The sequence below is a fragment of the Notothenia rossii genome (genome assembly GCF_949606895.1).
Source record: "Notothenia rossii genome assembly, chromosome: 6".
Classification (NCBI taxonomy): domain Eukaryota; kingdom Metazoa; phylum Chordata; class Actinopteri; order Perciformes; family Nototheniidae; genus Notothenia; species Notothenia rossii.
The window spans coordinates 77,802,170-77,815,866 of NC_136909.1; the positions used below are offsets into that span (position 1 = coordinate 77,802,170).

The window sequence follows — 13,697 nt, forward strand, 5'->3', positions numbered from 1 at the left end:
TATATTTATAGTTAGTATTCATATTTAAATGATAACCTTTTTTATAGTACTCCTTTTTTATCATTTCCGTTTCCATATATTGTGTTTTTTAGACCACAAAAAAAGTGTAGGCTATAGGCATTTGTTTTAAAATGTCGCACTTGTTATGCAGGGGAACACTTCAGGCAAATCTCCCATGAAAACATAAAAAAAACATGTCGTCCTTCCGCTTCCACTTTACCTCCTCTAACAGGAAAACTACACACTGCTCCCGGGGGAATCAGCTTTCATAAAAAGTCAGTCGACCATTTTCATCCTCATGAGCTGCTTCTCCTTCTCCTGGCAACCCTATCACCGGTCCCCATGGTTACTCGTCACGTGACTAGCAACATAAACAATTTCCAAGGGAGCTAAGATTACGGTAGGAAGTAAGCTATAGCCCAACCATTTTACTAACAGCATGTATTACTTATTGCAAGCCTAGCGTTTGGATGTGAGAACGATGGGTCGTTGTTGGCTGGACTTCCCGGGAGTTTCTGAGAGTGGAGCATTATGTCGCAGGAGAGGCAGAAATACATCTACATTTGAGATATGGAGAGTAGTCTCGGTGCGGTGAGCTGAAAAATGGGAGCAAGCGCTTCTGTGTCACTCTGTGTAAGTTTAGCAACACTAGCTGCTGTCTTATAACATGGCTCCGTGTTTTTCCAGTTGATTTTCGAATTGATTACACCTTGTGTAGGGCAGTTGTACTTGTTAATATAAGTATTAAGAGCAGACTACCTTCTTAGCAGTTTCATTTTCATGAAATACCACACAGAAAGACAGCTGTTGTTGTGAAATGTATCTAATGGATGTAACTTTATTCAGTGGTGTTTACTCAAGTACTGTACTTGGGCTACATTTTAAGAGACTTGTACTTTCCTTAAGTGTTTCAATGTTTTGCTACTTTGTACCCTACTACAATTCAGAGGTAAATCGTGTACTTTTACTCCACTACATTTAGTAAGTCCCTTTAGTTACTTTGCAGATTTTATTAATGTGAAATATAAACCACACTAAATGTAGATTTAGTTACAGCTGAATTGAATTCACAAACTACATTACAGTTTACAAAGTGATTAAAACTGGCCAGCTTTGATAAACAAATGAATGTATCAATCATTATAATCAAAATATATAATATATATTGTTCTGAAATAGGACATTTTGCATTCTTTGTACTTTTACTAGAGAAACATTTTGATTGCAGGACTTTTGTAACATAATATTACTACACTCTGGTACTTCTACTTAGTACATGATCTGATATTTAAATGTTTGGATTTGACGATTTCAATATCAAGAATAAAGATATCAAGATGTCGATATCAATACATATGCCATTGTGTCTTCACTGAGTGTATTATTGTATTGATAACCAGCAAGCGTTTTCACATTTATGACATTGGTCAAGTAATAGAAGTGGACACTTTGTTCCACCGTTCCCCAGCTAATTTAACCTCTTAATATGACATGACACAAAGCAGACCGATATGCTTCTGCATTTTTTCCTAGGTCATATATTCAATGTATGTTTCCCTTGAAATGATCCACTATATCTTATAGCCTATTGAAGTTGTACTCCTTAAAACCTACATAATCAAATCTACAGGCAAGACAGTTTTCATGACTTTAGACAGTCATATCTACACAGCAGCTGAATGCATGCTTAACCATTCAAACTGCATTTGAAAAATTCCTCTGTCTTTGTTATTTTGCAACTTGAGATGCATAGCCCACTATATCTTCCTTACAATAAGGACCCTGGGAACATATGAATGACCCCCTTAAAATGTAAGAGACGCTGAAGACGAAAAACTCACTCACTACTTTTCTAACACCTCTGTCTATTCAGTAATGTTTCTGTATATGAATCAGCTGTTGCATGTATGTCCTCTTTCCATGCAGAGCGACACGTCCTCAGTGAGCATCCTGAGGCCCAGTGCTAAGGTCAGCCCGGAGCCCCCTGCCCTCACCCTGGTCTCAAAGCCTGAACTGTCCGCAAGGTGTGTGTTTGCCGTTGCCTTAGAAACACTGCGAGAGGAAGGGCAGATGGTCGATGGAATACCCGTTGTCCTAAGAGACATGGTGGAGTTCCTGGATAACAATGGTAATTGAGGCTTTTAGCACATCCCTTCTCCCTTCATATCCTTCATCATTATCTTGGTCTCTCAAGGAAAACAATACTCAAACATCACCTGTGTGTGTACTTGGTTTTGACCTCAGGACTGCACCACAGAGGGCTGTTCCGCCTGTGTGGGTCTGCGGTGCGGACCAGGCAGCTGAGGCAGCGCTCAGACTGTGGGGAGAGGGTGGACATGGAGCACGAGGGAGACATCCCCACCGTGGCGTCGCTCCTCAAACTCTTCCTCAGGGAGCTGCCAATCGCCATAGTTCCTGAACCCCAGCGCAAACAGCTGGTTCTGAGCCTCAAAGGTATTTATTTGATTTGATTTAGGAGAGGTCAAAAAGGCACAGCCTTAAACAATGGGCTTCTCTAGTACTTAAGATACAAAAAAGAGAAGTTAACAAAGTCAACATACATTTAAATGATTAAACAAAATGTAAATGACTGCAACAAACAAACAAAATGAGCAGAATAAAGTGAACCAATCCGTAAAATAATTGCTATACAAACAGTTTATCTCCTGGTTTGAAGATAGTCTAAACTCTGATGATTGTGTCTTGAAGCACTAGATTACAAATCAAATATTTAAAGCCAGAATGAGAACTTGTAGGATGGTTGTTGTTCTTAATCCAATGTTTGGCAGACTCTGTATTTCTTTGAAGGTTTTCATGTTTCCAACACTTCATCTTCAAAACAAATCCTTGCAAAGAAGTAGAAGTGTAAACAGCAGAGTTAAGAGGTCTAAATCGTCTGGTAAATTCTTCAGTAGAAGTTCATATCTGGACCAGAAGTGCTAGTATGTATGTCCGGTGTGTTAAAATACCAACTTCCTGAGTCTGGTTATAAACTGTATATCCATACATGCGGAATTCAGTTTAATTAATGTTGTGATGTGTTTGTCTATCTTTAAGGATATGCAAATGAGGCAGAGATGAACCGGTCTCTGAGAGAAAACATTTGCCACCTGCCTGATGACAACCTCACTATTTTGTCTTACCTCATCCACTTCCTGTCCAGAGTGGCCGCTCACAGAGAATATAATCACATGCCTGTGGAAAATCTGGCAACAATCTTCGGGCCTTGCATATTTCAGTAAGTTGTTGTTGTTACGGCCACATTTTAAGACCTGAACTTGGACACGATGTCCCTCTAATCAAATCAGTACGCACTGTGTGTTTACTCTGACATCAAGCTTAAAACCGTTTTTAGACTTTTCAAAGTATTGCTTTTCCCACCGTTTTGAAGAAAGATACAGCTGGATTTCTCTAAAAGTGTAATCAAGAACAATGTAAAGGTCAGCAAATGAGAGTGCAGATGTTTCCTGCACAATCAATGGTTATGGTTGTTTGTCGTAGTAAAATACAGATGTAGAGAAAAACCCCACTTTGTTAGTTTCTCATGAAATCAACCAACCCAGTTCTGGTCCCATTACATTTTTTCTGCACCACTAAGTTTGGGTGGATTCACGTTTGCCCCTAAAGGAAATGGGTGTGGATGCATTTGATGGCACACAAAAATCCGACTGATTATAAAAGATGTCATCAGGATTTTATCTCCAGCTTCTCCCCCTCCTGTTTACAGAACATAGCCATCATTGTAAACAAGCACAATCTCTAGGGAGACACACTCAACAATTAGATTTGTATGGTTGGAAAGGACATATCCTACGTCGTCAACACCCATTCAACCGCCCCCATCCCTTGATCTCCCAGTCTATCTATGTCTGCTCTGTTCCAGAAGTGAACAGCATGTCAGTGGAATGTGGTGTTAGTCACACCATACAATTCTGCATTTGAAGGGAAAATGTCATTTGATTATAGTTAAGGGGAAGAAAGAGTTGGCATTAGATGCTTGGAAAAAGTTAGGGGTGGGTCTTGCAGCAGAGAGTTGGAGACTGTCCTTTGCATTTCTTTCTGGATTTACATTCACATCTCACATAGAAAGAGAATAATAGTGTAATGGTTTAGTACAAATTGGGGTAATAATGACAGATACATGCTGCAAAATAATGTAAACACCACTTTAACGTAACCCACTTATTTTTCTGTTGCTTTTACCAAGATTGAAATGATATTGCCATCAATCCCACATAAATGACTTGGTGTGACAGACAGTGTAGCACATGTTCGTGCCATGCAGCATATGTGACAGCTTCTTTGGCCCCCACCCAATAACTCATGCATGTTTGTCAACCAAGACTCCCAACAGCTTGTTCCCCGTTATGTAATCAATGTGGAACACTTCTCCTTTCATCCCTGTGACCCGTCTGCCACGTAAACACACATCTATTAATACTCACATGTTTCACATTCTCTTCCCTGGATGAATGCTATGTTAACCTTTACCTAACATGCAAACATCATAAACATCCTTAATATAAAGTGGATGATGTCAACAAAAGCATGTTTATCTAAATAAATAGCTGCTTCCAGGTAAACATGTGGAGACTATTTAAGGTGGCGCTTATCTCTGTATCGTAAATATAATGAGCAGAAGCTGCACATATCTCTGAAATGTGGAAGTTGTCATTGTCACAGTGAAATTATACAATCGACTTTTTTCATTTTGGTTAGTGGGTGATCGGTGATGGACTTTCCCGAGTGTAAGACTTTGATTTACCTCATACTGCAGTTTATCTCAGTTCACTGCTGCCTCCTTCCACTAGGTGGAGCCCTTTCCATTGTGTGTTTTGCACTACATACAGTAGTACTGCATGTGTGACATTGTGATGTGTTTCTGTATGCAGTGTTCCTGCAGGACCCAGGATGCTGGACGATCAGAATGTGTGTAATGCCCTGTTGCACCATCTCCTGAGGCACCACCACGATCTATTTCCAATCCCAGCCGAGGACACAGTGGCCTCCTCCATTTCCTCCTGCTCCCCCCCTCCTCCTACCTTATCCGCCCTTTCACACTTTGAGGTGAACCATGTGTTTTTTTCTATCCATCATCGAAAATTGTTTCCCACTGATCAATTGTTGTCATCTGTGTTGTTACACTTTGTGATTTCAATGCAAAATTAATCAACAAGCCCACAGCCTTTATCAACAACATAACTATCTCATCTGTGCACAGTCTATGACGTTTACAAAGGTCTTAAAATTGTTGTTTTGCCTGTCGTAACTAAGATTATTCATAGATATATTTTCATATAAGGTTGCAGGCCTTCGGGAGATAACACAGTGGGCTTGTAAAAATAATAATAATAGCACGTGGGAGTTTTATAGGATGTTTATCAGAGTTTGAAAGCGAGAGTGAATAAGTGAGTTTGGAGAGATTTGTTGGTGGTTTAGCCCTTTTTAATGTAATCTGCACCATCAGACCTGCAGCAAACTTATACTGCTGAACATGATAGCCATGGAGCTTAGCCGCTCATTTTATTCCAGGTCATGCTCAATGATTTATTACCCTACTAGGTGTTAATGATATACAGCAGGTAAGCACTGCCAAACTATGGTGTGAATATCAGTAATTTCATACTCTTTATAAATAATGATTGGCCGTAGTCCAGTATAACCATGAAAGCTGTATTACATTGCAGTCCCTGACCTTGAGGTTGTGTTGCCTCTATAGAGATGTGAGTATTGACCCTTTTTATCCTTGGTAGCTCCAATCCAGCAGCTGTCACTCAGAGAAGAGCAGTGTGCAGAGGCCGGAGGGAGAGACCGCTTCACTGTCAGCGACCAGTGGTGTTAACCAAACGATACAGAGGCGTTTCCAACTCAACAGGTACCATCATTTAGCATCAGTGACTTTGTAACTGCATAGATATACAGATATGAATTACTAGTGTTCATGCAACTGAGCCTTAGCCACAGTTAATGTATCACTGAACATTCATTTGGTGTGAATATAAACAATCCTCTCCCTTCAGATATATTCTACTGCGAGAATAATTAGGAGTTTTTCCCCTGTAGCATTTCACTCCAGCATCGTTTAGCCAGTTGTCAGGTCGATGGTTCTATCACTGAGACTAAACATCACTCACAGGGAATTAGGGCCAACTTCTGGAGGTTTCTTTCACTCATGGAAGTCAAAAAAGATGTCCAGCTGTGTCACAAACCCACGGCAGAAACACATCCAGTATCTGTAGTCAACAGAAACAAGTGCAGTTGCCTGTAAAGCTGCCTTTCATTCATGTAAAAACTAACATCACGTTGTTTTTAATTGAAGATATAGATGGGTGGAAGAATTGCTTCCCCAGCTAATCTACATACTAGCTGACATCTGCTTTTGGGGAACGCTTCCAACTCATAATGAACTCGGAGGCCACGGTGCTATTTTTAAATGCTGAAGGGTTGCCACAAGGTTGCAGACATCAGATGTCATTAATATATTTTCTTTTTTCGTCCACCCGTAGACAGCATGTGACATGGCCTTGCACTTGCTGATTAATTGTGTGGCTGTCTACCATGTATGTGGGTACAGTTGTGTGTCTGGTGTCTTAATGTGTTGATGGGAATTCTGCCTGAAGCTAACGGAGATAAAGACGCTTCACCACATGCTCTGTGGTATTGGTTACATTTGTTATGAAACAGATCTGCCATCGGTGGAATTCAAGTAATTAAGACAGTAAGTGAAAACAAACAAGCATGAGGAATTGCTAATACAATCCTTGTGAACTACCGGCAACATTTGATATGAGGGTTTACGAAGATATGGCACATCACGGCAGCCAGATTTAAGACTGATCAGGCTGTATTTTAAAAATACTCACGTGTCCCAGTTTAAAGAGCACAGGTTCAAAAGGTTGTATAACATTTCCAATGTGTCTGTCTGTCTGTCTGTCTGTCTGTCTGTCTGTCTGTGTGTGTGTGTGTGTGTGTGTGTGTGTGTGTGTGTGTGTGTGTGTGTGTGTGTGTGTGTGTGTGTGTGTCTCACATGACAGACGCAGACTGCAGGGTTATTGGCCGTCCAGGTTTTGCATAACAGAAAATAGACGGACACTTCAATTTCTTTCCACAGCTCATGTTGATGCACTCCAGCTGCCCACCTGCCAAATGGCTGTTGTTTCTCTCCGTTTTAAAATCAGTCACATGTCAAGCTGCAAGGAAAGGTTCTGCCATGCCTGTTTTCATCGCTTCTAAGTGTTTGTTTTTTTAACACTCACAGAGCAAACAAATATCAATCATTTTTCATTTAACAGCTTCCCACTCTCATCTGTTAGCAGGCAGAAGATGCTGCCTCCTCCCAACTGTCTATCTTTCTAGATAATAGAGAATATATTGTCTGAAATCTAAGACACAAAACTTTGTCACTTTCACAATCAGAGCAAGATTAAATAACTATAAAACATTGAATGATTTGATTATTAAATGATGTCCTTAAATTCAAGACCAGCAGCGAAAGACCGAGGTAGCCATATTCCTCATGGTTCCTTTGTTAACAATGTTAGCCTTTGACTAAGTTTGGCATTAACAAATACAAATTGGCCCTTTTCTGGTATTTGCTTCTGCACATGTCGGATTGGGTTTTGTCACTGGGATGTTGGTCTTTCCCCGAAAAGGCACAAGCTTTTGGGTCTGGTCAAGTCTAGACCTCTATGCTGACATCTGGCATTAACGTCACAGGCCAATATTGATTCGAGTCTAATTATACCTACAGGGGGTTTGATTTCAAAACAGGTATCTGTTTTCTGTGTCTTACCAGTCACACAAGATCTAGTTCTGAGAAAAAGGTCAGAGGGTTTTTCGTAAGCTACTTTTCATCAATAGTGATATACAGCAAATGTCAAGTGTTACATAATGGGGTCTGTTGGTTGAATGAGTAATTATTGTTTTTTTAAACCAGTGTTGACATCAGGAGATAATGCTAATATCAGTCAGCATTTATACTGATGTGTTTGAGTGTGACATTAGGGCTATTAAATTACTTTGGAATGGGGGCCGGTTGATGAAAATGATCCAAAGCAAGGGGCCGGGAAAAAGATGGCTTGAAATATGAGCAATCCTATTAAGAGCTTCAGATGCAGTAAATACTACAACAGCATAGTGGAGTGCATATATTGTGTTTAATTAAAACAAAGGCCTTTATATATCTAAATGGCAAGTTCAGAACTCAGTAGGCCGACATGTGAAGCTAATTTAACCATCAACATCATTTAATCTGATTTAATGTACGGTAGGTGAAATGATCTAATCATTCACTCAGAGATGCAATCAATGACAGGAGTTGTCACTGCAGTGGTTGGTAGGTGGGTTCGAAACCCGAGCCTGCCAAAGTTTTCTGGCAATGTCTTCCCCTCTATCTCTAAATGTAACACCCTCTCTGGAATAAAGGCACTCTGGCCCAAACACAAAAACAAAAATAAAAAATGTGATTACTTTTTAACATTATACTCAAAGGGCCAGTAAATATCAGCCCTGCTGTATTGTAGTGATATATTTAAGTGCTGTTTTATCCGAGTACATATGTGTATGTTAGCATTTAAGTTGGAACTGTGTGTAATGGTGTATGTGTGTGAAGTTGTGACATATGAGTGAGTGTGTGCACCGGTAATTGAAGGGGGGGGGGGGGGGGGGGGGGTGGTGTGTGTGACACTTGTGTGTTGTTGACCATCAAGAAGTCATCCTCTTTTCTTTCTTTTCTTTCTACCTTTGGAATGATCTGTCCTCTGAAGGCAGCGAGCTGTCCACTGTCGTGTGTGAATCTGTATGCTACACCGCTGTGAGTTTAGATGTTTTGGCGAAGGATGTTTTCTTGTTGCGTCAGTGATAACAACCAAAGGGCTGCAACCCTCCACAAGTGAGTGAGATAAAGCACGTCTGAGACTCAATGTAGCTGCTTAATGTCAATAATGCATATAACTATTCCTAGCATGCTGTTATCTACACACAAATAAATCTGCGGTTTGAGAAGCAGAGGCTAAAGTGTGCATCTAGCATATCAACAGTGTTAACATTAGATTTACCGTCTGCAGTTGTTTTTAAACCTTTCTTTTTATTTAAGCTTTTTTAGGATGGAGCTTGTTTGAGGAAGTTTGCCTTGCAGCAGAAAAGTAATTTATGTTCATAATGCATTCAGCTGTTTGCCCTAAAGGCAGCATTGGGCTGCTGACCCGTGTGGTGCTGCAGGTTACAGATCTGGAGTCACACAGCGCTTTGAGCAGGAACGTGACCTGGTTGTTTTTGGTTCACGTCGCAGCAAATCGCTCGTGCTTGTTATTGCTTGGAGCATCTCAACCGAACTTCATGTGTCATAGTGTAGCTTCAGATTAAACGCTGCTGACTCGTGACCTGCTGGATGTTACCTGGCGCGGAGGCCAGCAGTTTATTCTGGGTTTCATTTGTTGGACATCTACTCCTGTTAGTCCTGAGATATGCAGACTGATACACAACACATTTCCAATTTGCATTTGCCTTGAAGTCAATTGATAAAGTTGTGTAAATTATTCGGAGGCCCCTATAACGGGTTGTACCAACATTTTATTCATATTATTTTTCTTGACACTGATCAATCTATAAAGGACCTTGTGATTTATGAACTGTTCATATGTTATGATATATATAACTTAAGCATGCCTCATTAGAATCCGATACTTCCTTGTCTCCTCACCTCCTGCTGTTTGTGCACACCTCCCTCTATTTCTGTCTCTCCTCAGTCCTGACACACAGGCTTGTGAAACCAGCTCTGACGTCAGCGCTGACCTTCAGAAGCTGATTCCAAACCAGCAGCCTCTGGAGGAGAGCAGTGACAGCACAGAGGCGGGCTGGGTGATCTCCCCCCCCTCTGACCCCGGGCCAGAGCGACATACTCACCAGAGCAGACCACCCAGAAGACTCCAGAAGTGTACCACCCAACGGTAGGCTCTTTTTCTTTTGTCACACACAAGTGATGTGGTCACCTTGTAACGATGTAACAAGGGGACCAAAGTGATGCAAGTGTTTACTACGTTTTAAGAAGATAAGAAGCATTTGCCGACCTACTTCGTCCTCAAACATTTTGGAACAGGAAATGTGTGACTCCTCTAGTTTATTGAGTGTTTCTTTATCAACAGGACCTCTTCACAGTACACGGCGCCACTACGGAATGAGAGCGAGGGGGAGGAGGATGAAGAGGTAGAGAAAGAAAGCACATTTCCCCCTCATCTTAGTTTAGCACTCACTGATTGTTTTTCTTCTCTTTACTTTCAAATATTTCTTAATTCCTACTTTCTCCCCATTTCCCTCTCAAAAGCCAAATATAATTCAGCAATAACGGTTATTTTTCAAATGTATTATATAACCATAGACATTTGGTCCACCTTTTTTGTACAGCAAAATACATCTTATGCAGTGTTTAGCACGATTTCACCTCATCATGAACGGTTCTTTATCATGGACTGAATTGTTTTTCAGGCTCCCACCGATACGGTGCAGAAATCTTCTATTTCAGACCGCTGCACAGCCTCTGAATCACAGAGCATCACACCGACTCAGCGCACACAGAGGTGAGAGGAACATTAACGCAGGAAGACTGTGGAATAAGAATCCATCATTTAACCCTTTTTAAATCAGCAAGTTAAAGGTGGGGTAGGTAATTCACTTCAGAAACACTTTTTTTTATATTCCACGGAATGCTCTTAACATCCCGATAGCAATGAATACATTAAGTGCTTTGACAATAAATACATGAAAACATTTCATCTGTGGAAGCCGTAGCTCTGTAAAAAGCACGACCAATCATCTGAGCCGGCCCGGTTAAAGTAACTGGATGGCCTACCTGCCTGTCAGCCTTCCATCTGTGCACAAACTTATCTCGTGCCCTCATTGGTCATGTGCGCGTTCGTGTGTGTTGGAGGAGGGGCTCTGTAAGGAAGTCTGAAGGAAGAGGCAGATTGTTTCCGGTTGTATACTTTCAAAATTCTAGCGCACTCGAGCTGGTTTCTCCATTCTTACCTACCCTACCTTTAAAACTTAATCTGAAAACACAATCTCAAGTCAAAGAAAAGTATCTAAATAAAAGGGGCCATGATAGTACTTTGGAGCTGTTTTAAATGTATCTAAATGAGTATTATCTGATTTCTGTGGATGCTCCGTGGTTCCTCTCAGTTCAGTTGAGAAGTATGTTGTCAGAGCCGAGTGCTGCTCACAGTCATGGTTTTGATATACACTGAACAAAAATATAAACGCAACACTTTTGTTTTTGCTCCCATTTTTCATGAGATGAACTCAAAGATCTAAAACATTTTCTATATACACAAAATAACCATTTCTCTCAAATATTGTTCACAAATCTGAAAAACTCTGTGATAGTGAGCACTTCTCCTTTGCCGAGATAATCCATCCCACCTCACAGGTGTGGCATATTAAGATGCTGATTAGACAGCATGATTATTGCACAGGTGTGCCTTAGGCTGGCCACAATAAAAGCCACTCTGAAACATGCAGTTTTGCTTTATTGTCTAATCAGCATCTTGATATGCCACACCTGTGAGGTGGGATGGATTCTCTCGTCAAAGGAGAAGTGCTCACTATCACAGAGTTTTTCAGATTTGTAAACAATATTTGAGAGAAATGGTTATTTTGTGTATATAGAAAATGTTTTAGATCTTTGAGTTCATCTCATGAAAAATGGGAGCAAAAACAAAAGTGTTGCATTTATATTTTTGTTCAGTATATTTCCAGTCCAAATAACGCTGCCTTGCCACAGGGGCTCACATGGAGCAGACTAAGTAGCCGGATTAGGTCGACCCAAAACTGGCATGGTGACTTTTTGTTGTGCTGCCTCCCCGTGCCACAGGCCAGGTCCTAATTATGCCTCATTAGTGTCAGACATGAATAAGCCTAACCTTAATGGCTCTGCCAGATGACCGTCTGCCTCAGAGCTACACAAAGCGCTGGGCAGCCTTGGAACACATTTCATGCAGTATTGTATATGAATACTGACAGAGGTAATCGGCAATAAAATCACATGGGTTGTGAAGCAGAGTTTATTTTCACATTCTCTTTTTAAACTAGTTATTAATACAATTAAATTTTTCAATCATTTGCTGACACTTCTTTATTTTTCAGGATGCTGTTCTGCGAAGAGCACAAAGCAGGATCCCAAACCGCTGAATCTAAGAAGGTAAACAGACTTTTTGAAACTGCCATCTCAGAGAACATTTCCACAGGCTCCCATTAAGTGAATTCATTTTTAAAATGACCCGGTCTGAGAGCTTGTAGCCTTGGGCTTGCAAGCCAGAAAGATCTAATCCACTAATTTAAATTTTCTTTTAAAAACTCACTGAGAAAGAGCATTAGTCTTGTCAGTTCTCTTAAGATACTGGATAACAAATAAAGTGATAAGAATGCTTAGTTAATATCTGAGCACAGACAGTGTAAAAGGGAATATTTGATATGATATATTGTTGTATGACTTACATAAATCAGGGTTACCAGATTAACCCTTGATAAAATTATAAATGGAGTTTATTCAAATACACCCTGGAGGGTCACAGAGAGATTGCTGTCCCACCTTTACAAATGACTCTTTTAAAAGTAAATGTTAGGGAATCATTTGCTTAGGTATTCAACCTTTGACACAGTTCATCATTTTGTCCTCTCACTGTCTCCTTTCCCATGGCATAGGTCTAAGGCCATGGGTATTGCTGCTACCTCTCTTAAGGAGGAGCAGCTTGGGCTCATTGTTGCTGCCAGTCTATGACGGAGCACAAGCCGCCATGAGGTAGTTTACTGTTCAGGGACGAAGGTTCCCTGGCGCTCATTCTTTCTTATGGACGAGAGCTCTAGTTAGATTCAGGGTCTTTAGTCTCACTGATGAAGAATGTTGATTATTACACTCCGAACTAAGTAAAACCTCGAGCTACAGAAAGAGTTCTTCAGAATTGGTTTGGCAACCGCTGTGTCGACTCGTGACACACCGCCTGTCTTGTCAATTCTCCGGCCGTAACTCCAAATAAACCGTCAGTGTTTGCCATCAAAGCTCCAGCTCTCCTCGTGTCTCTCTGAGTCCTGACTCTCCATTGCTACAGAAGTTTCCCCCACACTAAATAATATCTCTTTATGTGTCATTGTAACCTACATATGTGCGTGTACTTGTGGGTGTGCCCACGCTGGTCGTGTCAGGAAGTGTCCTCTGGGAATGAGGCTCCATTATGTTGTCTGTTACTGTAGGGGAGAGGAGGAGGAGGAGGAGGAGGAGGAGGAGGAGGAGGAGGAGGAGGTGGAGGTCATGGTTCAGGTCCTGGTTCTCCTGACAGACACGATGATTGCCGAGGCAGAAACATCAGCCATGACGTAAGTTCTCCTTCCCCACGGTCTTTTTATATTCACAAGTTCTCACTTTTAGACTGAGGGTATCTATGACAACAGGACTGCTGATACCTCCAGCGATAGTGTGTGTGTGTACCTGTGTGTGTGTGTGTGTGTGTGTGTGTGGGTACCTGTGTGTGTGTATAAGTGTGATCTTGCTTGCCTGTGGGTGTTTGCTATAGAAATAGCAGCCTCACTCCGTCCCCTCCCTTCCTCCCCCTCTCGGTGACGCACAAAGCAGTGCTTTTTTTTTATGAATGAACAGCCGAGGAGGGCGAGGAAGACGAAGCCGAGCCCTTATCTGCTGCTGCTGATGC

General features: G+C 41.2%; 1 protein-coding gene across 2 annotated transcripts in view; it reads left to right on the plus strand.

The window, feature by feature from the left end:
- LOC307044923 (protein FAM13A-like) overlaps positions 1-13,697 on the plus strand; it is a 20,476-nt gene continuing 6,779 nt past the window's right edge. The window contains exons 1-10 of one of the 2 annotated variants that reach the window (XM_079690369.1): positions 1-633; positions 1,927-2,128; positions 2,245-2,454; positions 3,058-3,238; positions 4,893-5,067; positions 5,754-5,875; positions 9,747-9,947; positions 10,143-10,203; positions 10,483-10,574; positions 12,139-12,193. In XM_079690369.1, the coding sequence (XP_079546495.1) occupies positions 604-633; positions 1,927-2,128; positions 2,245-2,454; positions 3,058-3,238; positions 4,893-5,067; positions 5,754-5,875; positions 9,747-9,947; positions 10,143-10,203; positions 10,483-10,574; positions 12,139-12,193 (1,329 nt within the window). In that variant the 5' untranslated portion in view covers positions 1-603. The remainder of the gene's footprint in view (positions 634-1,926; positions 2,129-2,244; positions 2,455-3,057; positions 3,239-4,892; positions 5,068-5,753; positions 5,876-9,746; positions 9,948-10,142; positions 10,204-10,482; positions 10,575-12,138; positions 12,194-13,697) is intronic. The other variant, XM_079690370.1, reaches the window with a different exon arrangement.